The sequence below is a fragment of the Mirounga angustirostris genome, unplaced genomic scaffold (genome assembly GCF_029215605.1).
Source record: "Mirounga angustirostris isolate CCGP_5_RB_7025 unplaced genomic scaffold, mMirAng1.0.hap1 SCAF_12, whole genome shotgun sequence".
Classification (NCBI taxonomy): Eukaryota; Metazoa; Chordata; class Mammalia; order Carnivora; family Phocidae; genus Mirounga; species Mirounga angustirostris.
In genome coordinates, this window is record NW_026991720.1 from 85252259 (window position 1) to 85280146 (window position 27888).

Here is a 27888-nt window from a genome sequence, read left to right on the forward strand (position 1 = left end):
AGGACAGAAAGTGAAGGTGAGGGGCAATGAAGTGCGGGATTTGTCATAAGAAAAATGAAGAAGAACTGTATTAGTTTGCTCAGACTACCAAAACAAAATATGATTCACTGGGTGGCTTAAACAATGGAAATTTATTTTTCACCGTTCTAGAGGCTGGAAAGTCCAAGATCAAGGTTCTGGTTAATTTGGTTCCTGGCTAGCTGGAAAGCCAGCTCTGTTCCTGGCTTTCAGATGACTGCCTTCTTGAGGTGTGCTCACAGGGCAGAGACAGAGCATTGGTGTCTCTGACTCTTCTTATATGGGCAACCCCCCTCTTGCATGAGACCCCACCCTTATGACCTCATTTAACCTATCTCACCTTCACAGCCCTATCTCCAAATTCAGTCATTGGTAATTAGGGCTTCAACATAGGAATCTGGGGGGAACACAAACATTCAGTCCATAACAAAAGCTTAAATAGTCTCTGTAAGAAATGAAAGAAGGAGACCCATAAAAGGATTGACAGGCACAGTTTGGGGCCATTAAGGCTAAATACCATGTAGATTCAGAAAACCATCAACAGTTTTCTACTTCCAGCCATGATGAGGTGACTTGTACCAGACTATGCCTCCTACCATAAAGAGCTAGAGAAATGGACAACATATATGAAACAACTGCTTTTAAATTTTGGACAACAAGTATCACAATATTGTGATCTCTGGAAGAAGGGAAATCAATGGAGTGACCATATGATAGCACAAGTTTTCTTCCTAGAGGCATTTATTAGCTGCTGGTGAGAACAAGGTAGTGTCCCTAAGCCAAGGAAATAGTTAATGGGGTTCAAGGATATTGAGGCTGCTGGAGTTTATAGGCAGAGTACTGGAAAAGTGGGAGTCCCGCAGAAAAGGAGCTTGAGAAGTATGCATAGGGACCCTTGCACCTTTGACTGCATTCTAAGCTGTGTGTATGTGCAAGATGATACTCCATGAGACTGGACAAAAAATGGCTACCAGGGACAAAACATCTACCAGGGATCTGTAAGCAGAGCAGCTATTAGAGTTCATACAGGATTGGGAGATTTACAAGTTGAAACAAATCAGAGGGGAGACATGTCATTGAGCTCTTGGGGCATTCAAAAAAGACCCAGAAAGATCACATAGTAGGAGTAAGGATAAACTAGTCTTCAAGTGACAGTTACTCTAGATTTTCTTTAACAAACCTTAAATATAAGCTGGGAAAATTCATATTTGAGTAAATTAGCTGACTATCAAAACAAAATTCAACATTCCTTAAAGAAAGACAACAATATCCAGCATGTAATAAAAAATTGTTGTATCTGTAAAAAGCAAGAAAATCTGACACATAACCAAGAGATAAATAAGAGATGCAAGCACACAGAGAAATTACAGGGATAACAGAACTAGTAGAAAAGTTCTTTAAAGCAGCTATTATAAAAAATGTTTAAGGATTTCAAAGAAAAATGAAGGAGAGAGGTGGAAATTTGAAAAATAAACCAAATAAAACTTCTGGAGATGAATACAATATCCATAGTGAAAAAGTTCACTGGAAGGGCTTGATAGCAAATTAGACACTGCATTTTTTAAACTAAGCAAACACTATTCTTTTGGGGAGAGGCAGTCAACAATAACAACAAAAAGCCCTACAATAAAACTAACCAGATGCTACTAATGACCAATGATTTTCTTGCTATACAATATGAGCAAATTATTGCTTCTTGTGCCTTTCCCCTCTCTCCCTCCATCTCTTTCTGAGATGCTTCTAAAGTCAAGATTGACTACATGCATTTTTTTTTCCTTTTAAAGTAGTTGAAGAATAAGGAGATTAATGAAAGCCAGTAAGAATTAGAAAACATGCTAAGTTCATCTTCAAAATTGAGCAATGTGTTGCTGGTTATCTATTCCACAAATTGTTGGTGCCTTTTTTTTCTTTTTTTCCAATTTTGGTGAGTAATGCTCTCTTTACAGGTGATTTAGACAGAAGTTAATGGCTTTTAAAGACAGTTTCGTATACACTGTGCTGAACTTGCAGACAGAGCAATAAACACTATTTAAAATGAAGCACAGGGGCACCTGGGTGGCTCAGTCCGTTAAACGTCTGCCTTTGGCTTGGGTGATGATCTCAGGGTCCTGGGATCGAGCACCTCATCACATCGGGCTTGGCAGGGCATTTGCTTGTCTTCTTCTCTCTGCTCCTCCCCCTGCTTGTGCTCTCTCTCTCTCAAATAAATAAATAAAATCTTTAAAATAAATAAATAAAATGAAGCACAGAAAGAAAAAAAGAAGCTAACTAAAAATTAATAGAAATTAAATGACCTGTGGAAAGATACTAAGTTGTCTAAGCAAAGTAGACATCTATGCCAGGGTGAAGGTGCAGAAGAGCTCTATTGGCCCAGAGCAGGATATCAGAACTAGGGTCTATAAAGGACTATCCACTCAGTGGACCACCTTGCCCAGGGTTTTGGAGCCCAAGATGCGTGAGGAGGGTTGTTCCTAAGAAAGTATGGCTCAGAATGGAATCTCAAAGCCCAAGTGGAAAAAGGAAGGCAAATGAGGAAGCATGGCTCACTCTGAGCTATTGAAGCCCAAAGGAAATGAGGCCCAAGAAGAGGACATCTGCCCAGTGCAGACAGAGAATAGGCAAGGTGAGAAGGGCATCCATCCATGTGGAAGGCTATCTCAGCATAGAATGTTGGAACCTAAGAGGGATGAGGAGGTATTCCTAATGAGAGGAAGCCAGAGTGGGATGTCAAAGCCTGAGTAGGACAAAGAAGGTGAACCAGGGAAAGAAAATTCCGTGTAAGATACCAGGGGCCAAGTGGGCTGTGGAGCATGCCTCCATGTGGGCAGACGGCATGGAGTGATAGAGCCTATGCATGTAAGAAGGGCATCCCCAAGGAGGGACAGCCTATGCATGCATTTTCAGAGCCTGTGTAGGACAAGGAAGGCATTTGCCTAGGAAGCACTCAGTATAGTGTGTCTTAGCCCAAAGTTAATAAGGAAACTATACAGGGGGGGAGGCAACTGTCACATGGTGTCAGAGCCCAAGCCGTGTGAGGAGGGCCTCTTCATAAGAGGGTGGCCTGGCAAGGGATGTCAAAGCCTGAGCAGGATGAAGAAGGGAGGGGATAGTGGCAGCAACCTGTGTGACTGGTGACACACAGGGGGAGTGGCCAAATAAGTAAAGATATTCAGAATAACGAAGGCTAGGATCTCACTGTTGGAGAAGGACATTGCAAATATGGGAAGAGAGGGAACTAGAATGAGCCCTGTGGTGCAAAATTAAAACTGGAAGTATCTGGGGGCGCCTGGGTGGCTCAGTTGGTTAAGCGACTGCCTTCGGCTTAGGTCATGATCCTCGATTCCCGGGATCGAGCCCCGCATCAGGCTCCCTGCTCGGCAGGGAGTCTGCTTCTCCCTCTCCCACTCCCCCTTTGTGTTCCCTCTCTCGCTGTGTCTTTCTCTGTCAAATAAATAAATAAAATCTTTAAAAAAAATGTATAAAAAAAACTGGAAGTATCTGTGTGCAATTTAGGTGTGGGTATACCGAAGTACGGTGACATGGAAGTAAATGTGCATATGCATGTAGCTACCTACAGTCTCTCGTACTTTCTACCGAGAAGGCATAAGGAGAAGTGCCTCTGCAATGGCAATGAACACAGCTAGTGCTCAAATCTCGGTTTCTATGTACAGTTTCCACTAAGAAGGATTTAGGGACTTTTGGAGAAATGACTTCTCCATGGTGGGGCAGGTAAAGCACGAGATGAGCCTAGGACAGCATGCTGTGCTCTAAAGTAAGGAAGTACTGAAGAAATGATGGTTACGTGTCAAAAGGACACAGAAGGCAACTTGACTCGGTCCAAATCTAGGACAGTTTGGGCACCAAAATAAATCGTGAGAGTAATGGATTATAACCCACAAATAAAATGGAAAACCAGGAGTCCATACTGACACAAATAAACAAACAAACTTAAATGAATAGGAATACTTATATAATTTTAAAGTAGCCATAACATGCATATCAATTACAAAGGGGGTGACTGAATTGAAGTGGAGAAGCCTGACAGACATCACTTTAATCAAGTGATCAAAGTGAACGTCCCCAGTCATAGGCAAATCTGAATCTCCTCACTGTTTGATATAATGGGAAGAGCACAGCATGATGTCCGTGGTATTTCTTTTTTCTTTTTCTTTTTTTTTTTAAGGAAATAGATCTTTTTTTTTTTTAGAGAGAGAATCTTTTTCTTTTTCTTTTTTTTTAAGGATTTTACTTATTTATTTGAGAGAGAGAATGACAGACAGAGAGCACGGGAGGGAAGAGAGTCAGAGGGAGAAGCAGACCCCCTGCTGAGCAGGGAGCCCGATATGGGACTCGATCCCGGGACTCCAGGATCATAACCGGAGCTGAAGGCAGTCGCTTAACCAGCTGAGCCACCCAGACGCCCAGTCCGTGGTACTTCTAATGAAAATGTATAACCTGAGTATATTCTTGAAGAAACATCAAACAAGCTCAAATTAAGAGATATTCCACAATAAAATGGACCTAATCTTCATGTGAAGGTCATGAAAATTAAAGACTAAGGGACAGTTGCAAACTGAAGAATAAGGAGACATAGCAACCAATTGCTGTGTGTGATTCTAAACTGGATCCATCAGTATTATTGGGACGTTATTGGAACAACTGGGGAAACCTGAACTGGGTTTGAGGATTTTGATGGTTGACTAAGTGAATGCTCTTGTTTACAGGAACTAAACCAACAGTAGTCAGGGGTGATGAGGTGTTATATCGGCAACTTACTTTCAAACTGTTTAGGAAAAGTTCTTTGGATGGTACTGGCAACTTGTCTATAAGCTTCAAATTGTTAAAAGTAAAATGTATCGGAAGTTTTACTTCTTTCTTACCAATTTGGATGCCTTTTATTTCTTTTGTCTGATTGCTACACCTAGGACTTCCAGCACTATGTTGAATGAAGATGGTAAGAATGGACATCCTTGTCTTGTTCTTGATCTTAGAGGAGAAGCTCTCAGTTTTTCATCATTGAGTATGATGTTAGTTGTGGGTTTTGCATATATGGCCTTTATTATGTTGATGTATATTCCCTTTAAATCCACTTTGTTGGGGGTTTTTATCATGAATGGATGTTGTACTTTTCCCAGTGCTTTTTCTACATCTATTGGAATGATCATGAGGTTTTTATCCTTTCTTTTGTTGATGTGATGTATCATGTTGACTGATTTGCAAATATTAAACTACCTATGCATCCCTGCAATAAATTCCACAGATCATGGAGAATGTTTTTTAATGTATTGTTGGGTTCCGTTTGCTAATATTTTGTTGGGGACTTTTGCATCTATGTTCATCAGAGATACTGGCCTATAGTTTTCTTCTTTTGTAGTGTCTTTATCTGGTTTTGGTATCAGGGTAATGCTGGCCTCATAGGATGAATTTGGAAGCTTTCCTTCCCCTTCTATTTTCTGGAATACTTTGAGAAGAACAGACATGAACACTTTTTAAAATGTTAGGTAGAATTCATCTCTGAAACCATCTGGTCCTGGGCTTTGTTTATTGGGAGTTTTTAATTACTGAGTCCATTTCATTACTCATAATCAGTCTATTCAGATTTTCTATTTCTTTTCCTGACTCAGTTTTGAAAGGTTATACGTGTCTAGGAATTTATCCACTTCTTCTAGGTTGTCCAATTTGTTGACATAAAATTTTTCACAATATTCTCTTATAATCCTTTGTACTTCTGTGGTGCTGGTCATTACATCTCTTCCTTCATTTCTGATTTTGTTTATCTGAGTCCTCTCTCTTTTTTTTTTTTTTTAAGATTTTATTTATTTGACAGAGAGAGATAGTGAGAGCAGGAACACAAGCAGGGGGAGTGGGAGAGGGAGAAGCAGGCTTCCCGCTGAGCAGGGAGCCCGATGCAGGGCTCGACCCCAGGACCTTGGGACCATGACCTGAGCCGAAGGCAGACGCTTAACGACTGAGCCACCCAGGCGCCCCTCTCTTTTTTTTCTTGAGCAGTCTGGTGAAAGGTTTATCAATTTTGTTTATCCTTGCAAAGAACCAGCTCTTATTAATTAATTGAATTTAAATAATAAAAAAAAGAATCAGCTCCTGGTTTCATGGATCTTTTCTATTGCTGGTGGCTTTTTTTGGTCTCAATTTCATTTATTTCTGCTGTAATCTTTATTATTTCCTTCCTTCTACATGACATGATACTATATATAGAAAAACCAAAAGACTTCAAACTACTGGAACAAGTAAATGAATTCAGTAAAGTCACAGGATACAAAATTAATACAGAAATCTGTTGCATTTCTATACACTAATGAAATAGCAGAAAAAAAATTAAAAACAATCCCATTTACAGTTGCATAAAAAAGAATAAAATTCCTAGGAATAAACCAAGGAGGTGAAAGACCAAAGAAATTGACGATGACACAAACAAATAGAAAGATATTCCATGCTCATGGATTGGAAGAACCAATATTGTTAAAATGTCCATACTACCTAAAGCAATCTACAGATTTAATGCAATCACTATCAGAATACCAACAACATTTTTCACAGAACTGGAACAAATAATCCTAAAATTTGTATAGAACCACAAAAGACACCAAACAGCCAAAACAAAACTAGAGGTATCACAATACTAGATTTCAAGATATATTATATAGCTATAGCATGCAAACAGTATGATACTGGCACAAAAATAGACACATAGATCAAGGGAACAGAATAGAGTCCAGAAATAAACCCATGCTTATATGGTCAATTAATCTATGACAAAGGAGAGAAGACTATACAATAGGGGAAAGACAGACTCTTCAACAAATGGTGTTGGGAAAACTGGACAGCAACATGCAAAAGAATGAACCTGGACCACTTTCTTACACTGCACACAAAAATAAACACAAAATGGATTAAAGACCTAAATGTGATACCTGAAACTATAAAACTCCTAGAAGAAAACATAGGCAGTAGTTTCTTTGACATCAGCCATAGAAGCATTTTTCTAGATATGTCTCCTCAGACAGAGGAAACAAAACAAAGTTAAACTATTGGGACTATGCTAAAATAAAAAGCTTTTGCACAGTGTAGGAAACCATCAATAAAATGACAAGGCAACCTACTGAATGGGAGAAGATATTTGCAAATGATATATCTGATAAGGGATTAATATCCAAAGTATACAAAGAACTTACACAACTCAACATCAAAAAAACCAAATAATCTGATTTAAAAATGGGCAGAAGACTTGAACAGACATTTCACCAAAGAAGACATACAGATGGCCAACAAACACATGAAAAAATGCTCAACATCACTGATCATCAGGGAAATGCAAATCAAAACACAAAGAGATATCACCTCACACCTGTCAGAATGGCTAAAATCAAATACACAAGAAACAACAAGTTTTGGAACCCTCACGCCCTAATGGTAGGAATGCAAATTGGTATAGCCACAGTGGAAAACAGTATGGATTTCCTTAAAAAATTAAAAATAGAATTACCATATGATACGGTAATACCACTACTGGGTATTTACCCAAAGAAAATGAAAACACTAATTTAAAAAGATATATGCAGGGCGCCTGGGTGGCTCAGTTGGTTAGGCGACTGCCTTCGGCTCAGGTCATGATCCTGGAGTCCCGGGATCGAGTCCCGCATCGGGCTCCCCGCTCAGCGGGGAGTCTGCTTCTCCCTCTGACCCTCCCCTCTCTCATGCTCTTTGTCTCTATCCCATTCTCTCTCTCAAATAAATAAATAAAATCTTTAAAAAAATAAAAAAAATAAAAAGATATATGCATCCCTATGTTTATTGCATTATTTACAATAACCGAAATGTGGAAACAACCCAAGTGTCCATCATTAGATGAATGGATAAAGAAGTAGTATATAGGGGCGCCTGGGTGGCTCAGTTGGTTAAGCGACTGCCTTCAGCTCAGGTCATGATCCTGGAGTCCCGGGATCGAGCCCCGCATCGGGCTCCCTGCTCGGCGGGGAGTCTGCTTCTCCCTCTGACCCTCCTCCCTCTCATGTGCTCTCTCTCTCAAATAAATAAATAAAATCTTAAAAAAAAAAAAAAAAAAAGAAGTAGTATATATACAATGGAATATTACTCAGCCATTAAAAAAGAACGAGATCTTGACAACATGGATAGACTTAGGAAGTATGATGCTAAGTAAAGTAAGTTAGGGAAATACAAATACCACTGTGATTTTACTCATATGTGGAATGTAAGAAACAAAGCAAATGAACAAGCAAAGAAAAAAAAAGGCAAACAAAAAAACAGACTTTTAAATACAGAAAACAAACTGGTGGTTGCCAGAGGAGAGGTGGGTGGAGAGATGGGTGAAATAGATAAAGCTGATGAAAAGCACACTTATTGTGACAAGTACTAAGTAATGACCGTTGAATCATTATATTGTACACCTGAAACTAATATAACACTGTTAATTACATTTCAGTAAAAAAATAAGTAACAAAAAAAGTATATGCTGAATAAGATATAACGGATCATTTAAAGCAAAAATAATAAATTACATTGCAGGGTTTATAAACACCTAGGAATATAATGCATGGCAACAATAGCATGAGGCACAGGAGAAAGAAAATGAAAGCGTACTCTTACTAGGTTTTTACCTTATATGTAAAGTGGTAGAAAATTATGTGAAGGTGTAATCTGTGATAAATTGTAAAAGCATTATTATAAACCCTAGAGCAGCCACTGATAAAGTAAACAAACATTAGCAGTGAACAGTATAGGAATTCAAAGACAAAAAACAGCTGTATCGGTGTAAGAAAGAGTGTGATATGGCTTAGAAAAACAACTAAGTGGGGCGCCTGCGTGGCTCAGTGGGTTAAGCGTCTGCCTTCGGCTCAGGTCATGATCCCAGGGTCCTGGAATCCAGTCCTACCTCGGGCTCCCTGCTCAGCAGGAAGCCTGCTTCTCCCTCTCCTGCTCACCCTGCTTGTGCTCTCTCTTTTTCTTTCTCTCTCTGTCAAATAAATAAAAATCCTTATTAAAAAAAAGAAAAACAACTAAGAATAACATATTAATATGACACAAAAAGAAATAATTAGGGCAAGAGTGCTAGACTTTGTTACATAGAGCTCTAAAATTTCTCTCATTGAAAGACTGTACAGACAAAACTGAAAGCAAACATCAAGTGTAGAAGGGAAATCTCTGATATATTCCAGGCAAAGAGTTGATATTACCAATATACAAAGAGTTATTACAAACCAGTAAGCAAATTATAGGAATTCCAATTTAAAAATGAACAAAATATGATAGTTTATAAAGAGGAAATTATGGGTGAAAATATCCTTATCCTAACTCCATGCTATACATGGAGTGCAGGATTAGATATAGACACATAGATACCTTGTTCCCAAATATAACTTAAGCTTAATTCTGTACATTTAGTGGCGTGTATTTAATACATGGGATTTTATAACGTGAAGCCGCCATCAATCAGAATAAGGTGATATTTTACAGCGCTTCTACCATTTATCAGGCAGTCTCACAAAGAAGTTACTTATCCATCAAAAGAGAATATAACCAGTAGTTGGAATTATGGTTTATCTTTCAGAGATCAATTCAATGAATTGTAAGCTGTAACTACATGATTCTTTTTATGAATTCACGATCTAAGGAAAAAAGATAGTATAAATATTTTATCTAACTGAAAGTTTCAATAACACAAGCCCATTTAAATCCCAGAGTGGAGGCATTATGTGAAGCTTAAAAGATTAGGGATTAAAGATGAAAAAGTAAGTGCTTCAGCATCTGAAACCCGTTCCACCTTAAATGACAACGTATGCTTTAAGGAGGAATGTTTTCCTTCCCTTCTTATTTCCTACAGCTTTACTTTCTCCACTTTTGATTGCTAGATTCATCTTCTAGCCATCCAAAAGACTGACCTCTAAAAACATGAGTTGAACCCAAAGCTAGTTGTAAAAAAACATGTTTCTTTGAAATAGGATTTCCATCATTCACCTAAGGTTTATAAAACCACTCTTTAAATAAACACTGTGAAAATGACTAGTTACGATACATGAATTCATACGAACCCGTGAGATCACCCTTTCGGGTAACAGTGAAATGTCACATTCAGGAATCTTGCCTGCAAGAGAGGTTTCAGACGCACTTTGTTCAGGAAAAATGGATTCTTCTTTAGCAACTACTTTGAGTTTTAACTTGCTTCTCCATTTCAGTAACTGAAGTTCATGTTTTAACATCTGCCATGAAAATAATTGACAAATTCCATGTCATTGTCGTAAAGGTTCAATGAGATAATATGTATATAGCTCAGTGCTCGACACCATAATAGCACCAAATAAACATTCTTCATTATTGTTATCCCTGCTACATAAACAATCTTTGTCCATAGCATGGTTAATACTCTCTAGACCATCAGAGCATTAGAGATCATTTCCGTCTGTTGTCAGACATCAACGGCTTAGGCAGCAACCTCAAAGGTGTGGTCCAACCTCCTCCTTTCGATGAGGAAGCTGAAACCCACAGAGTCAAGGCTCTGGTAATGAGTGAACTGATATTTGGGCCATGGAAAGGAGGTGGTTAGCACAGAGATAAAAAAGGAGAGTTAGAGGAAAGCATTTGGGGTCTTGCCTGATTTATTGTTATAAAATGTCCCCATTTTAACTTTGAATACATTCTTTTTAAAACTGCATAATCGAGAAAAAGCCATAAGGGTAAATAAGTGTTACACACACACACACACACACACACACACACGAGCCTAAGAAAGGGTACACATTGGGGAAGTAGCACCCAGAAGTGTTCCCTGCTTTCTCCGCCCAGCACACAGCTGCCTTGCTCACTTCACCCACTTAAGTGAGTGATGGTTAGGCCAAGAAATCACATAGCTAGAAGAAAATGTTTTCTCTAAACACCCAATTAACTATGGAATATACATCTATATTAAGGATAATACTATATTATGTATAATATACATTGTTATATATTTTAATATCTATCAACTACTGCATGCAAAACATCATGCCCAGTGTATGGGGATGATTAAGAGAACAATACTGCCTCAGGGATGTTCAGTTCAAGAGGGGTGTGAAAGGGGCAGACTAGTCATGTACGGTTACTTATTTTGCCATTAGACAATCACTGATCAGACGCCGGGGGAGCCAGGGTCAAAATGCTAGCTTAGTGCACAGTGTTCGAAAACACCGAACAGGGGCGCCTGGGTGGCTCAGTCGGCGAAGCAGCTGACTCTTGATTTTGGCTCAGGTCATGATTTCAGGGTCTTTTTTTTTTTTTTTTTAAAGATTTATTTATTTATTTGAGAGAGCGAGAATGAGAGAGATAGAGTACATGAGAGGGGGGAGGGTTAGAGGGAGAAGCAGGCTCCTCGCCCAGCAGGGAGCCCGATGTGGGACTCGATCCCAGGACTCCAGGATCATGACCTGAGCCGAAGGCAGTCGCTCAACCAACTGAGCCACCCAGGCGCCCCATGATTTCAGGGTCTTGAGATCAAGCCTCACATCAGGCTCCCTGCTCAGTGCGGAGTCTGCCTGAGATTCTTTCTCTCCCTCTCCCTCTGTCCATCCTGCCCCCCCGCAATGTTCTCATTCTCTCTCTCTCTCTCTCTCTCAAATAAATAAATAAATCTTAAAAGAAAAGAAAGAAAGAAAGAAAAGAAAGAAAGAAAGAAAGAAAGAAAGAAAGAAAGAAAGAAAGAAAGAAAAAGAAAAGAAAGAAAGAAAGAACACTGAACAAGCAGACTAAAACAGTGGTCCCTAAAGTATAACTGGTGGACCAGCAACACTGAACATGTACTCCATGAATGCTGGAGGACATCCTCTAAGAACACCGATTCAATACCAGTAGGTGCTTGATGAATCTCAGTGTCCTCTGCAGACTCTAGCACTGTTTCCAGCATAGATCTTTGCATACCCTCTTGGTATGTATATGGTATCACCAATCTCAACATCTGAACCAGGTAACGATGGAAGGGCGTTGATCCTGCCCTTGATGAGACAACTACTAAACAGGGAGTTAAATTTCTTATTTTTCTGTTTCTTATTTACCCCGACTTTGTATTTCAAGACCATTGATAAAACATTACCTACGAAGTAATATAACTTAAAAAATTCCATTTTTCAATGTCTGATCCTAGTAGTTACTGTGAGTATTCTAAAACAACATTAAGCAATAATGTACTAATAGCTTAAGCAAACTAGAGATATTTTTAAGTTTGGAGGAATTTGCTTGGGCCCTCTGTTTTAATTGCTTTAATTAAAGTGTCACATCCGGGAGCCTGGGTGGCTCAGTCGTTAAGCGTCTGCCTTCAGCTCAGGTCATGATCCCAGGGTCCTGGGATCGAGTCCTACATCCAGCTCCCTGCTTGGCAGGAAGCCTGCTTCTCCCTCTCCCACTCCCCCTGCTTGTGTTCCTGATCTCGCTGTCTCTCTCTCTGTCAAATAAATAAGTAAAATCTTTAAAAAAAAAAGTGTCACATCCTTTAAGTTTAGCAATTTAGTAATTTTTAAAATAATTTATATTAAAATTAAAATGTATTACATTGAATGTTGAAAAAAGAATAATAATCTTATCTAGAAAAGAAAAATTTATTCAGTCTTTATCATATCAAATAGTTTCTTTTCCATTTGAGATATCTATATCCATCTAAACACTTGCTTAAACAAAATTCTTCATTTTTATCAATAATTTCAAACAAAATGCTGAAATGATTTTTCCTCAATGTTCACAGTTGAAATGAAACAACAGAATTTATTAGAAAATATTTGGTAGCTGAAGTATAATTTAAATTATTAAAAGAATAAAGACCCCATCAAAAGTATATAATATTGGGGCACTGGGGGGATTCAGTAGGTTAAGCATCTGACTTCAGCTCAGGTCATGGTCTCAGGGTCCTGGGATCGAGCCCCACGATCGAGCCCTACCTCCAGCTCCCCACTCAGCAGGGAGTCTGCTTGTCCCTCTCCCTCTCACTCTGTCCCTCCTCCCCACTCAGGCACATGCACGCACTCTCTCAAATAAATAAGCAAAATCTTTTTTTAAAAAAGTACATAATATTCAGTATTTTAGTACTTTCCACACATAGCATTATCATCTGAGGCAACATCAATATAAGGACAAAATTTAGTTTCTAAAAAAATTAAGTTTCCAAGATACCATACCAGCTCATCTTCTCTCTTTTTATACTTATGTCTTGCTTTATCCCTCCATTTAGTTAGGATAGCTATTAGCTTATAATGGCGGCACATCTTTTGCATCCGTAATAGTGTATCTAAAGAAAATTTATTAGATTAGTGTGTATATATAAAGATGTTTCCAAAAAAACAAAGTATTTAATATTCTATCATGTTTATAATATGAACCAATATTGCATCTGGCAGTTTTTGTTTGATTTTAATTACATCTAAAATTAATTACTTTTAACAGCAGTAGATCTTTACTCCAGAAACTTTATTAACCTGTAAATATCACCTTTGCTCTTGGAAATTAAGATGTAGGGGCGCCTGGGTGGCTCAGCCTGTTAAGCGTCTGTCTTCAGCTCAGGTCATGATCCCAGGGTCCTGGGATCAAGCCCCGCACTGGGCTCCCAGCAAGGAGCCTGTTTCTCCCTCTCCCTCTGTCCTTCCCCCTGCTCATGCTCACTCTCTCTCTCTCTTTCAAATAAGTAAATAAAATCTTTTTAAAAATTAAAAAATATATATTAAGATGTAATAGATGTAATAACACGTCAATATATATATGACACATCATTTTTTTTAAAATCAAACCAGTTCTTTATAAAACCAGAACTTCCAAATTTATTCATAGAAATACAATTATAAGGTAGTATTCTGGTTTAGTTAAATGCCCTATGATTAAATAAATTGCTCCATTTTATGTTTTAACTAAGGGTCCAAAGCTCAAATACAGGGGCCAGGCCAGGAAGGAGGATGACTACGGCAGGCCCTGGGGACACCGCTTAAGAGGGCATTGGCTTCTTAGCTGAAGCTAATTGTTTCCTCTCAGAATTAGAGGCCCATCAATCTTATGTTAAAACCTTCAGAGGGCACCTTGGTGGTTCAGTCAGTTAAGCATCCAACTCTTGAGTACCGCTCAGGTCATGATCTCAGGGTCAGGAGATGGAGCCCCGCCTCGGGCGCATGCTGGGCATCGAATCTGCTTAAGATTCTCTCTCTCCCTCTCCCTCTGCCCCTCTGCCCCATGCTCCCATGTGTGCACTCTCTCTTGCTCTCTCTCCCTCCCTAAAAAAAAAAAAAAACCCTCAGAGGGCTCACTGTGACTGAGGTACCAGGAGTAACCGATCAAGAAGAAATGATTCTCTGATTTGCAGTAGCCATAAACCAATATTCGGTAAGTGGCTAAAATCTGAGCAAAAGGCTGGAGTTCCCTATTCCTGCTCCGAAGATCATGTACGTGCCCTGTCTACTCATTACAACTACCAAGGGTTTAAGGAAAGGAAAATTCATTTTCTTTGTTTCCTCATGTATCCATTAAATGAAATATCTGTAAAGAATGGAAAACTCTCTACAAGAAATAGTCAATTTTGGTACCTGTGATATACCAGCTCTCTATGAGTAAAAATGATGATAGTAGATCCCTATTTATATTTATATTTGTACATACATCACACAGATCCCCACAGGATTTTATTTCAAACATGCCTGTTTTCTGTTACAATAAAACCCTTTGAGACAAATCTCATTTAAATGTAAGACATTTAATTAGTGGCTTTACATTTCATGACAGTTTTCTAGACATCATGATAAATTCTCTAGTACCAACTGATGAATTGTTAAGTGTGTTGATTCTCTGAATAAATGAATACAAAAATTAACTGCTACTATGTTAGGATTTACCTGTAAGTTGTTTTTTTTGACCTTCTGTATAAGAGTGCCAGAGACGAAATATGTATTTTTGAAGTCTGAAATTGTCATATTCCATTGCTTTTTCCATCTTTTCAGCCAGAAGTTCATCTTCATTTATAAGAGGTATCGCTATGTCTCTCCAAGTGCTATAGGCAGAAGATACAGAAAAATAGTATTTTGACGTTATGGCAACACATTACTAATAAATGGAGAGGGAGAAGGAGTAATAATACCTCCTTTATCTCCTCAAAATTCACAGCATAGAAAGAAATTGTTCAATTATTGTTATTGTTTTATTTCTAGCTAGTCCTGTGTTTCCTTTGAGCTTGTACTTCCCTTTGCTACATTTCTAAAACCCAGTAAAGATCTGAAATTCAGAAGTTTTTTCATAACCTATATAGAGGCTAATAGTTTAGTAATTTTGCCTCGGGGCACCTGGATGGCCCAGTTGGTTGCGCATCCCACTCTAGATTTTGGCTCAAGTCATGATCTTGGGGTCCTGGGATCAAGCCCCACAACAGGCTCTACACTGAGCACAGATTCTCTCTCTCCCTCTCCCCCTGCCCCTCCTTCCTCCCCCCTCCCACTCTCTCTCTCTCTCTCTAAAATAAATAAGTAAATCTTAAATAAATAAATATTTAAAAACTAAAGTAATTTTGCATCAAAACTTCCCTAGACTTGACACATAGCTATTCATAGTCTTTTTAAAATTTCATTTCATATACATTTCATTTCATTTTATATACATATATATAATATATAGAGAGAAATACTAATATGTTTGAATATGTTTGGTTCCAACATGCTGCCCCAGACACCACTGAAGATGTTCTATAATACACAGAATGTGCAGAAATTACCTTTGTAAAATTTTTTAAGAAAAGGAATCTAAATTTCAAAACATATCTCCAAGGTTTTCAGTGAAGGGATTATAGACGTACACTTTCAAAAAAAGCAATATCTTGAAGAAGTAAAGAACATATTTTAACTAAGTAAAAGCCAAATAAAAATAAAAGAAATATATAATGCAAAATGGTGGAGACATGATTAAATAGATAAAATCAGAACGACTGCCCAAAAATGAGTTGTTCTTCCTATGGAGAATATTAAGAATAAAAACACAAAGAAATAGGATGTAAAATCACATTCTTACCAAAAATGGGTCTTTACTAAATGTCCGGTATAAAAAGTACATGCTTTTATCATCAATTCTGGAGTCATCTAAAGTAAATAAATAAATGAAATAGCACACATTAGAAGAAAGTGGAATGCAAAGGCTAACTCCAGAAGATGCAGAGGAAAATGAGAGCAATGATTACCTTGGGCAGTAGGGAGACAGGAGCAGATTAGAAGAACTACATGCCAATTATGTATTCTGTAACTTTATTGTGTATGTCCGTTACCAATTTTTCAAAAGTTAAAATCGCAGCTTAAAATTTTCTCATTGTATTGTATTTACTTTAAAGCATTTTAAGTAAGTTCTATGGTATTATTATTATTGTCAGTTGTACTGATAGGAGTACAGAGTTGTGGGTCTGCTGGTCACCATTAAACTGAATGATTTTGCCTTCTCAAGAGTATAAAATGAAATTTTCTTTAAAAAAAAGAAAAATATGCTTACAGGAATGCCTCACCAAGAAGTAATAGGAAAGCCACATAAATTAAAATTTTGGAATATGCTGAAAGAGATGCAAATTTATCTATCATTTGCAACTATTCACAATAACATACGTTAACATGTGGCAACAGCTAACTGAGCATTACCTTCTGTACATCCTTTAATGAGTAAAAATAATGTCACATTACACATTTGTTATATGTACATGGTACTGTAAAGTACAATGGTGTTATTTTTTCTCATGTTTTCACTACCCTGTTTGCCATATAAATAAACATGTGGCCAAACATCTGTTTGGTTCAAATCTCTACCAACTGCCAGAATTCTGAATTCCACTTTTCACAGACAAATGTTTTTCTCCTTTGCACATTGCTGTAAATGCTTTGTTGAGGTCATAGATACAACATACACATGTTAATCATGGAGTTATTTAAGGCATACAACAGAGGCCGCCTGATGTTCAATGACATTTGGAAATCCTCAGCTTGATGGAGATTATATGTAAATTATGCTTGTGGTGAGGGAGAACATAAATCACTGAAGTCAGTTTTTACTAAATTCTGATTTTCGTAAGGGAAAGGAATGCAGATGAACAAAGTAAGAGTATTGGGGATATCACAGCAGGGTGGATAAAACCAGGAAAGGAGGGGCGCCTGGGTGGCTCAGTCTTTAAGCATCTGCCTTCAGCTCAGGTCATGATCCCAGAGTCCTGGGATCGATCCCTGCATCAGGCTCCCTGCTCTGTGAGAAGCCTGCTTCTCCCCCTCCCACTCCCCCTACTTGTGTTCCCTCTCTAGCTGTGTCTCTCTCTGTCAAATAAATAAATAAATTCTTAAAAAAAAAAAAAAAAACAGGAAAGGAATGAAGTGGCAGAAGTAAGGACAAATTTCATCTACAATACAATTTTCCTGCTCTGCCATTAGCCCCTAAATTTCCTAAGATTAAACTTTTTTTAGAAGATACAACCTGGAAAGTACTATATAAATATCTACAATAATATGGCATAGTTCATTAAAAAATGAGCATATTACAGATCAAATGAATGAAAACAAAAATTATAATTCAGCTGGTAACTCTTGAACCCGAGTTTTCTAATAATCAACTCTTTAAATCAACATAAAACTGTTCTTTCTATTCTATTCTTGAAAGAAGTTGCAGTCCTCATCAATCCATGATTTATATGCTGGAAGAGTTTCTCATTCTAATATTCCTTTTTTTTTTAAGAGTTCCTTTCCCTAAATTCTTATTTTAATTTCACTTTTTGTTCTCCCGATTAAACAACAAAAAAAATAAAACACTGATAGAATGAAAATAGCCATGACTTTTCCTCATTGTTGGCATCCTCTTGTTTTCTCCACAGGGAAAATAGCTTTAAGAGAGTGTCACTGGGGGGCGCCTGGGTGGCTCAGTCAGTTAAGCGTCTGCTTTCCGCTCAGGTCATGATCCCAGGGTCCCAGGATTGAGCCTCTCATCGGGCTCCCTGCTGAGCGGGGAGTCTGCTTCTCCCTCTCCCTCTGCCTGCCACTCCCCCTGCTTGTTCTCTCTCTCTCTGTCAAATAAATAAATAAAATCTTAAGGAAAAAAACCGAGAGTTCACTGGGGCACTGACCTGCAGCCAAGGCTCAAGCCGAGTAAAGCCCCATCCCCCACTTGGGGCTAGGCCTGTGTCCGTGCAACTGAGGCTCAGCAGCCCCTCTGGCTGGTCTAACCATCAGACACATGCCAGTACACTCAGTCACACGGTTCTGCTTCCACTGCTCAACGTCTCCACTGTTGCTCCAGAACTTGCTTTCTACTCTTTGGGGGGGGCGGGGGCAGGGGCAGTGTCTTGAAATATTTTTTCATTCATTCATTCATTTATGTATTTATATATATCATTGTTGTTGAAATATAGTTGACATACAATGTTAGTTTCAGGTATACAACAAAGTAATGAAAAACTTCTATACATTGCTCAGTGGTTACCACAACTGGTGTAGTAAAACATCTGTCATCATACAAGATTTTTACAGTATTATTGACTAGATTCCCTATCCTGTGCTGTTCATCTCCATGACTTATTAATTTTTTAACTAAGAGCTTGTACCTCTTAATCCCCTCTTCCATTTCCCATATCCCCCACCCACCTCACCTCTGGCAACTATCGGTTTGTTCTCTGAATGTATGAGTCTGTTCTCTTTTTTGTTTGTTCAGTCATTTCTTCTGTTTTTTGGAGTCCACATGTAAGTGAAATCGTCTGGCTTTTGTCTTTCTCTGTCTAACTTATTTCACTTAGCATAACAGCCTCTAGGTCCATCTATATTGTCGCAAATGGCAAGATCTCATTCTTTTCAAATGGCTGGAGAGTATTCCATTATATATATGTACCACCTTTTCTTCATCCACGTATCTATTGATGGACACTTGGGTTGCTTCCATATTTTGGCTATTATAAATAATGTTGCAGTAAACATAAGGGTACATATATCTTTTCAAATTAGTGTTTTCATTTTCTTCAAATAAATACCCAAAAGTGGAATTAATAGATTATATGGTATTTTTAATTTTTTGAGGAACCTCCATACTGTTTTCCATATTAGTTGCACCAATTTACATTCTCACCAACATTGCACAAGGATTCTCTTTTCTTCACACCCTCACCAACACTTATTTCTTGTTTTTTTGATACTAACCATTCTGACTGGTGTGAGGTGATATTTCATTGTGGTTTTGATTTTCATTTCCCTGATGATGAGTGATGTTGAGCATCTTTTCATGCATCTGCTGGCCATCTGTATGTCATTCTTGGAAAAAAAAATGTCTATTCAGATCCTCTGCCCATTTTTAATTGGATTATTTGTGTTGTGTTTTTTGGTGTTGAGTTGTATAAGTTCTCTATATATTTTGGATTTTAAGCACTATCACATATATTATTTGCAAATATCTTCTCCCCTTCAGTAGGTTGTCTTTTCATTTTGTTGTTAGTTTCCTTTGTTATGCAAAACTTTTTATTTTGGTGTACTCCCAGTAATTTATTTTGTTTTTGTTTCCCTTGCCTGAGAAGAGTATCCATAAATATGTTGCAAAGGCTATTGTCCAAGAGATTACTGTCTATGTTTTCTCTTAGAAGTTTTATGATTTCAAGTCTCACATCTAGGTTTTTAATCCATTTTGAGTTCATTTTTGTGCATGGTGTAAGAAAGTGGTTCAGTTTCATTCTTTTACATGTAGCTGTTCAGTTTTCCCAACACCATTTGTTGAAGAGACTGTCTTTTACCCATTGTACATTCCTGCTCCCTAGACTATTCTTTAGGGATCATTCAAATAGTTTGTATAATCCTCCCTCCTTTGTCATAGTTTAATTGACAGTGTAAATTGTGGGCTTATTTCTGGGCTCTCTCTCCTATTCCCTTGATCTGTGGGTCTATTTCTGTGCCAGTACCATACTGCTTTGATTACAATCGCTTTGTAGTATAGCCTAAAATCTGAGATTGTGATACTTCCAGCTTTGTTCTTTCCCAAGATTGTTTTGGCTATCCAGGGTCTTTTGTGGTTCCAGAAATATTTTAGTATTACTCTAGTTTTGTAAAAAAAAAAAAAAAAAATGCTGTTTGTATTTTGGTAGATATTGCCTTACTTCTGTAGATTGCTTTGAGTATTATGGACATTTTAACAACATTAATTCTTCCAATCCATGAGCATGGTATGTCTTTCCATTTGTGTCATCTTCAATTTCTTTCATCGATGTCTTGTAGTTTTCAGAGTGTGGGTCTTTTACCTCCTTGGTTAAGTTTATTCATATTGTTTATTCTTTTGATGCAATTGTAAGTAGAATTGTTTTTTTATTATTATTTCTCTTTCTGCTACTGTGTAATATATTAGTGTATAAAAACACGGGCGCCTGGGTGGCTCAGTCGTTAAGCGTCTGCCTTCGGCTCAGGTCCTGGGATCGAGCCCCGCATCGGGCTCCCTGCTCTGCGGGAAGCCTGCTTCTCCCTCTCCCACTCCCGCTGCTTGTGTTCCTTCTCTCACTATCTCTCTCTCTGTCAAATAAATAAAATCTTAAAAAAAAAAAACACACACACACAACAGATTTCTGTATATTAATTTTCTACCCTGCAACTTTAGTGAATTCATTTATTAATCCTAATAGTGTTCTGGTGGAGTACAGGGGGGTTTTATAAATTGTATGATGTCATCTGCAAACAGTGACAGTTTTACTTCTTCCTCACCAATTTGGATGCCTTTTATTTCTTTTTCTTGTCTGATAGCTGTGGTTAGGACTTCCAATACTATGTTGAATAAAAGCAGTGAAAGTGGACATCCTTGTCTTCTTCCTGATCTTAGAGAAATGGCCTTCAGTTTTTACCATTGAGTATGATGGTAGCTATGGGTTTTTCATATATAGCCTTGATTATGTTGAGGTGTGTTTCTTGTATACCCACTTCGTTGACAATTTTATCATAAGTAAATGTGTATTTTGTCAAGTAATTCTGCATCTATTGAAATAATCATGTGGTTTTGATCCTTCTTCTTGTTAATGTGTTGCATGTTTTGATTGATTTGCAAAGATTGCATCCCTGGAATAAATCCCACTTGATTGTAGTGGTCAATCCCTTGAATGTAAGGTTGAACTTGGTTTGCTAATATTTTGTTAAGGATTTTTGCATGTATGTTCACCAGAGATATGGGCCTGTAGTTTTCTCTTTTTGTAGTGTCTCTGTCTGGTTTTGGTATCAGAGTATTATTGGTCTCATAGAATGAATTTAAAGCATTCCTTCCTTTCTATTTTTTAGAATAGTTTGAGAATGATAGTTCTTTAAATGTGTGGTAGAATTCACCTGTAAAGCCATCTTGTCTTGGAGTTTTGTTTGTTAGGAGCTTTTTTTTTTTATTATTACTGATTCAATTCAATTTCATTACTAGTAATTGGTCTGCTCAAATTTTCTATTTTTTTTCTGATTCAGTTTTGGAAGATTGAATGTTTCTGGGAATTTATCCATTTCTTCCAAGCTGCCCAATATGTTGGCAGATAATTTTCATAGTATTCTCTTATAATCCTTTGTATTTCTCTGATGTTTGTTATTTTTCCTCTTTCATTTCTAAAAATATTTATTTGCATCCTCTCTTTTTTTCTTAATGAAACTTGCTAAAGGTTTATCAACTTTGTCTATCTTTTCAAAGAACCAGCTCTTGCTTTCTTTGATCTTTTCTATTTTTTTTTTTTGCTAGCTTTCTTATATTTCCCCTCTAATCTTTATTATTTCCTTCCTTCTACTGATTTGTTAGTCTTCTTTTTTTAGTTCTTTTAGGTATAAGGTTAGATTGTTTGAGATTTTTCTTGTTTCTTGAGATAGGCCTGTATTACTATAAACTATTCTCTTGGAATTTTTTTTGCTGTGTCCCAAAGATTTTGCACCCTTGTGTTTCCATTTTCATTTGTCTCCATGTATTTTTTGATTTCCAATTTGATTTCTTCTTTGACCTATTGCTTGTTTAGTAGCATATTGTTTAGACTCCATGTGTTTGTGTTTTTTCCAGTTTTTTTTCTTGTAACAGATTTCTAGTTTCATATCATTGTGGTTAGAACAGATGCTTGATATGATTTGAATCTTCTTAAACTTACTGAGGCCTATCTTGTGGCCCAGCATATTATCTGTCCTAGAGAATGTCCCATGTGTAGTTGAAAAGAGTGCGTATTCTGCTGTTTTTGGATGAAATGTTCTGTGTATATCTCATAAGTTCATCTGGTCTAATGTATTGTTTAAAGCCACTGTTTCCTTCTTGATTTTCTGTCTGGATGATCTATTTGTTGATGTACGTGGGGTGTTAAATTCCCCTAATATTATTGTACTACTGTCAATCTCCCTTTATGTCTGTTAATATTTGCTTTATTTATTTAGGTGCTCCTATGTTGTGTGCATAGATATTTACAATGGCATTCCCTGGTTGGATTGATCCCTTTATCATTATGTGATGCCCTTCTTTTTTTTGTTGCAGTCTTTGTTTTAAAGTCTATTTTGTCTGATATAAGTGTTGTTAGCCTGGCTTTTTTTTTTTTTTTTTTTCCACTTCCATTTGCACAGAATATCTTTTTCTATCCCTTTACTTTCCATGTGTATATATCTTTAGGTCTAAACTGAATCTCTTGTAGGCAGCATATTGAGGGATCTTATTTTTTTACCCATTTGGTTACCCTATTTTTTTTTAATTGGGACATTTAGTCCATTTATATTTAAAGTAATTATTGATAGGTATGTACTTATTGCCATTTTGTTAATTGTTTTCTGGTTGTTTTTGTAGTTATCTATTCCTCTCTTCTCTTGCTCTCTTTCCTTGTGGCTTGATGACTTTCTTTAGTGTTATGCTTGGATTCTTTTCTCTTTATTTTTTGTGTATCTATTACAGGTTGTTGATTTGTGGTTACCATGAGGTTCATATATAACACCCTATGTAACAGTCTATATTAAGGTGATGGAGGCTTAAGTTTGAACACATTCTAAAAGCACTAACTTTTTACTCTCCCCTTCACATTTTATGTATCTCACATCATATTTTACATCTTTTTACTTTGTGTATCCCCTAATTGTTGTAAATATAATTGATCTTACTACTTTTGTGTTTTAACTCTATATTGGCTTTATAAGTAATTAATCTACTATTTTTACTATATGTTTGCTTTTACCAGTGAAATTTTTTCCTTTCCTAATTTTCTTACTTCTAGGCATGGTCTTTTCTTTCTAAGAATTCCTTTTAACATTTCTTGTAAGACTGGTTTAGTGGTGATGAACTCCTTTAACTTTTGTTTATCTAGGTGGCTTTTATCTCTCCTTCAGCTGGATGATAATCATTACTTTGGTCTTTATTTACTGTATTGCTTATCTCCATTTTGTTTAGCTCTTTTTCTGTGATTTTGTCTTATTCTTTCATTTGGGACATATCCCTCTGTCTCCCCCATTTTGTCTAACTCTCTGTGTCTGTTTCTATGTATTAGGTAGGTCACCTATGTCTCCTGGTCTTGAAAGTAGTGACATTGTGTAGATGAGGTCCTATGGTGCATAGTAGCACAGTCCCCCCGGACACCAGAACCAAGTGCTCCAGGGGTGTCCCCTGTAAAGGCTGCATGTGTCCTCCCACTGTGGCTGAGGCTTGATTGCTGTGGGCCCACTGGTGGGTAAGACTGGCCCTTGGCCTGGCTCTCTGCAATTCGTTGCTGTGACAGTTGTGGATGCACTAATAGGCAGGTCCTGTATCCTATGCTGCCAGCTCAAAGGCCCTGCTGGAGAAACTGCAGATGGGCTGGTGTGGGGGGTTATCTCCCCATGTCTACAGGGCAGGAGTCACTTTGGAGAGGGACTGGTTCTAGCCAGGGATGCCTGCCAGGAGCCACTTTGGAGGGACACCTCCCAAGGTAGGTGGGTTGGATGGGGTGAGGCTGAAAGAGAATGCCAGGGCTGGCAGTGCTAGCAATCAATAGATGGAGAGTATTAGAACAGGCTCCCACAGGCATGCAGCTATCTCGGCTGGGGGAGGGCAAGAAAAATGGCTTCCCCTAGCATTTTTGTTCCCAAAGAACTCTCCTGCAGATCCCTTCCCTTCCAACACATGTCCTAAAATTAGTCAATAAATCTCTTTCAAGTATACCCCAGGCACTTTTCAAATTTCTGCTTCTGTGCTGTGTCTCCACAGATTCATTTAGTATCCTGGATCTTTAAGGGTGGAGGCTTGGCTTCCTATCACCCTCCAGCTCTCTCAGAGCTAAGCCCTGCTGATTTTTAAAGCTCCCAGAGTTAAGTCCCACCGATTTTCAAAGTCAGGTGTCATGGGGACTCATCTTCCCAGTGAGGGTCCCCAAGGCCAGTGGTGCCTGGTGTGGGTTCTGATCTCCTCACTCCTCTGTGCTTGTGGTGTCCCTGCCATTTGTGGTTAGTCACACCAGGGGTTTGGTTCTCTGCAACTACCTGTGGAAGATATGATCTGCCAGTCTTCAGCTTATTTCCAAAGTTAGAGGCAATACATGTAGTAGCTATTGACTCTGTGTATGTGTGGTGAGCTCCAGGTCCTGCTAGTCCATCATCTTCCCCACTGCTTTCTACTCTTGATAGCTGCTGTATATTAGTTAACTGCTAGTGACTAGAAAATATTCTTTCTCTCACTTTTTTATCCTAGCTGATAGGATTGCACAGAGTAGGAGCTAAACAAATACGTATGGACTAACCGACTTCCTGGGAAAATTGCCAATTCTCTGCCATCTGGCTTCTAAAAATGGAGAATTCAGGATTCAAGCAATGACTGTGGGGAAGTTGCTGGATAAAAAGCAACTTGGCATTGGTATAAATGGCCTCAGAGTGAGCGCTCTGTTTCCAGGCCCTCACAGACCACTCGCCCCAATTTCTCACAAGGACCGCTACACACAGACTGAGTGATAACTGAAGAAAAGGAGAAGGAGAGGAAGGTGCATCTCTATACAATTTCTGAGAGTCCAGTTATATGATAAGATCAGCTCTGAGTCTGAAATAAAAGAAAAAAACATTCTGCCATGGGAGATGGTTTCTAAAGTCAGAGTGGCAATGTCTCAATAACGAATTGGTTGCAGAAGAATTTTTTCAACATTTATTTAGAATTTGACACTGCTCTTTTCTTTTAGGCTGGTGGCCCCTTCTCTGGAGGCCAATTAGAATCTCCTTGAAACTTAGTAAATTGCTCATGCCCACTCCCTCACCTCTGTAGGAATTATCACTATGAGGAGTCGCTATTACTACTGAGAATATGTCTCATCCCTTGCATTAAGGCCCTCTGTTTTAAACTGAGTTCCAACAGGATACAATATGATTCAGTGAAAATGTATTCAACTTAACCCACTGGTTTCAAAGAAACATTTTTTATAGTTTGGAAGAAAGATAAAAAGTAAAATACAATATTGATCTTTTTTTAAAAAGATACTACATGTTGGGGCGCCTAGGTGGCTCAGTCGTTAAGCGTCTGCCTTCGGCTCAGGTCATGATCCCAGGGTCCTGGGATCAAGCCCTGCATCGGGCTCCCTGCCCAGCGGGGAGCCTGCTTCTCCCTCTCCCACTCCCCCTGCTTGTGTTCCCTCTCTCGCTGTCTCTCTCTGTCAAATAAATAAATAAAATCTTTAAAAAAAAAAAAAAGATACTACATGTAGCATATTACAATTCAGTCTTAAAAATATTTTATTAAAAATATTTCAAACTGACAAAGAATTAGAACGAATACCTAATACCCATAGTCTACGTTTAACACTGTCAATGATGTCTTTGAAGTATATAAAGTATACAAAGCAAAACTTTTGTATCTATTTCTAAAATATAATCACATTTTCTTCACAACCGCAACTGCATTATCCCAACTTAGACAATTAACAATAATTGCTTAATATCAGCTAATACCCACTCCATATCCAAATCTCTAGAATTTTTCCCCCAAATATCTTAGTTTGTTCAAACTGGCGTCTAAACAAGGACCGCGTGTTAGCACTGATGACTCAGTTCGTATGAAGAATTTCCCACATTTTTCTTCATTCTCCTTTTCTGTATTTTTCAATGTTTAATGACTATGAAGGGCAAACAAGGCATGGTCCCAGACTAAATCTGATGAATTCAGTTATCTGAGTGTCTTTAGTGTATTTTTACAGACAAGGTTCTAGAAGCCAATTTAAATGTCTTTGTTTTGAATTTGTTTTGATGAGAGGCTGAAAAAGGAGTTTTCTCCTCTCATCTGAAAGAATGACTAGAATGCAGGGGTGTGTGGTGGGGTGCTGCATAGCATCGGTCTCCGCTCCATGGATTGGGGGTTGGAGCCTTAAGGAAAAAGAGACTGCAGGGAAAATCCCAAGGAACTGCTCTTATCGGACGCTTGGCGCTATTTGCATAACACTAAGTGAGAGAAGACATTTCCTCCACTTCCGTTCAGCACACACACAGCACAGTGTCATCCACTTTTTTTTTTAAAGATTTTATTTATTTATTTGAGAGAGAGAGAATGAGAGAGAGCAAGCACATGAGATGGGGGAGGGTCAGAGGGAGAAGCAGACTCCCTGCCGAGCAGGGAGCCCGATGTGGGACTCGATCCCGGGACTCCAAGATCATGACCTGAGCCGAAGGCAGTCGCTTAACCGACTGAGCCACCCAGGCGCCCCAGTGTCATCCACTTTTGTCTGACTTTGAAGTTCTGAAAATTTGAAGTAATGTGATAAAAATATTACAAAAGTCTTACATTGTGCCAAATTTTGAAATAATGCAATCCCTCCGATTAAAATTTAATCAAGAAGCATTTCATTCCAAAGCTCCTGGGAACATGGATGTTTTAAGCTCTTGCCACATAGTGGTACCATTTTGGCAGGCAAACAATTGTGGAATTAGTCTTAAAGTGCACGTTTGACTGATTCGAGGTCTTCATAAAAGTATCTCTTTCAAACAGTGTGACCACCAGATATGGTTTGAGTAGAGCAATGAGTCCAGAGAAAGGAGCGTTATTTTGGCATTTTAAGGATTTGTGGTTGAAGAAGCCTAGGGCTCCACCTGTGTTCGACTTCGGGGCTCTCAAGAAGGCAAGAGCATCAGTGCTAAGGCTCATCTTCAGGCAGCTAAATGGGCTGGGACAGACCTTTAAGAGGAATTCTTGAATTCACACAGGACAGCTTTGGGATTCCCAGATACAATTGGTTGGAATTTTAAGGGGAAACCAACCTTAGGAAGATAGGGACTAGAGGCAGTGAAATTTGGAATATTACTATCAACATTGTTTTCCTTGAATCCCAGGCTGATGAGGCCTGGGAAATTTTGTAATAAATGGGGAAAAAAAATGAAATACCATTATAAACCGTAAATGCTAACTTACAAACAGATACTGAATTTATGGTTCTTTAATGTCAGTAGTAATTGGTCCCCTTAATTTTTGACTTTGTTAGACACTATGCATTTATTATATCTGAGAAAATTGATGCATTTACATAATGCCAGTAGAAAAAAAAGTTTTACTTCTATAATATTTGAAGTACCTAGCACAATATTAGGAATCTGGTAAGAACCAAACAAAAAATAAATGTAAATCATTAAATTCATATTATAATTTTTGGGTTTTAGTATCTTATAACAAACTTTTTCTTCTGGTAGGAGATTCCTTTTTTTGCTCAGTTAATCCTTGAATCGAGATCATATATTAAATTATCTTAACATATCTCATCATATTTTAAAGTACCATATCTTTACTTCATTCATGAACTTCATTAATATCCCACATAGCATCATTCTAGAATAATGCTAGCAAGATAGCATGGGTTTTGCTACGGATTGAATGTTTGTGTCCCCTAAAATTCTTATGTTGAAACCTAACCTCTAATGTGATAGTATTTGGAGGCGGGGCGTTTTGGAGATG

The 27888-nt window shown here is 38.0% G+C and overlaps 1 protein-coding gene and 1 long non-coding RNA gene across 3 annotated transcripts in view; one reads left to right on the forward strand and one right to left on the reverse strand.

The window, feature by feature from the left end:
• The window catches only part of FBXL13 (F-box and leucine rich repeat protein 13), a 245219-nt gene that overhangs the window by 196499 nt on the left and 20832 nt on the right, over positions 1-27888 (reverse strand). For both annotated transcript variants that reach the window (XM_064575384.1, XM_064575385.1), the window contains 4 exons: positions 16048-16115; positions 14886-15040; positions 13191-13300; positions 10086-10253 (listed from right to left, as the gene is read on the reverse strand). In XM_064575384.1, the coding sequence (XP_064431454.1) occupies positions 10086-10253; positions 13191-13300; positions 14886-15040; positions 16048-16115 (501 nt within the window). Of the gene's footprint in view, positions 1-10085; positions 10254-13190; positions 13301-14885; positions 15041-16047; positions 16116-27888 lie in introns of those variants that run through there.
• LOC135362123 (uncharacterized) overlaps positions 1-27888 on the forward strand; it is a 45252-nt gene that overhangs the window by 11902 nt on the left and 5462 nt on the right. The gene's annotated exons all lie outside the window — the stretch shown is intronic.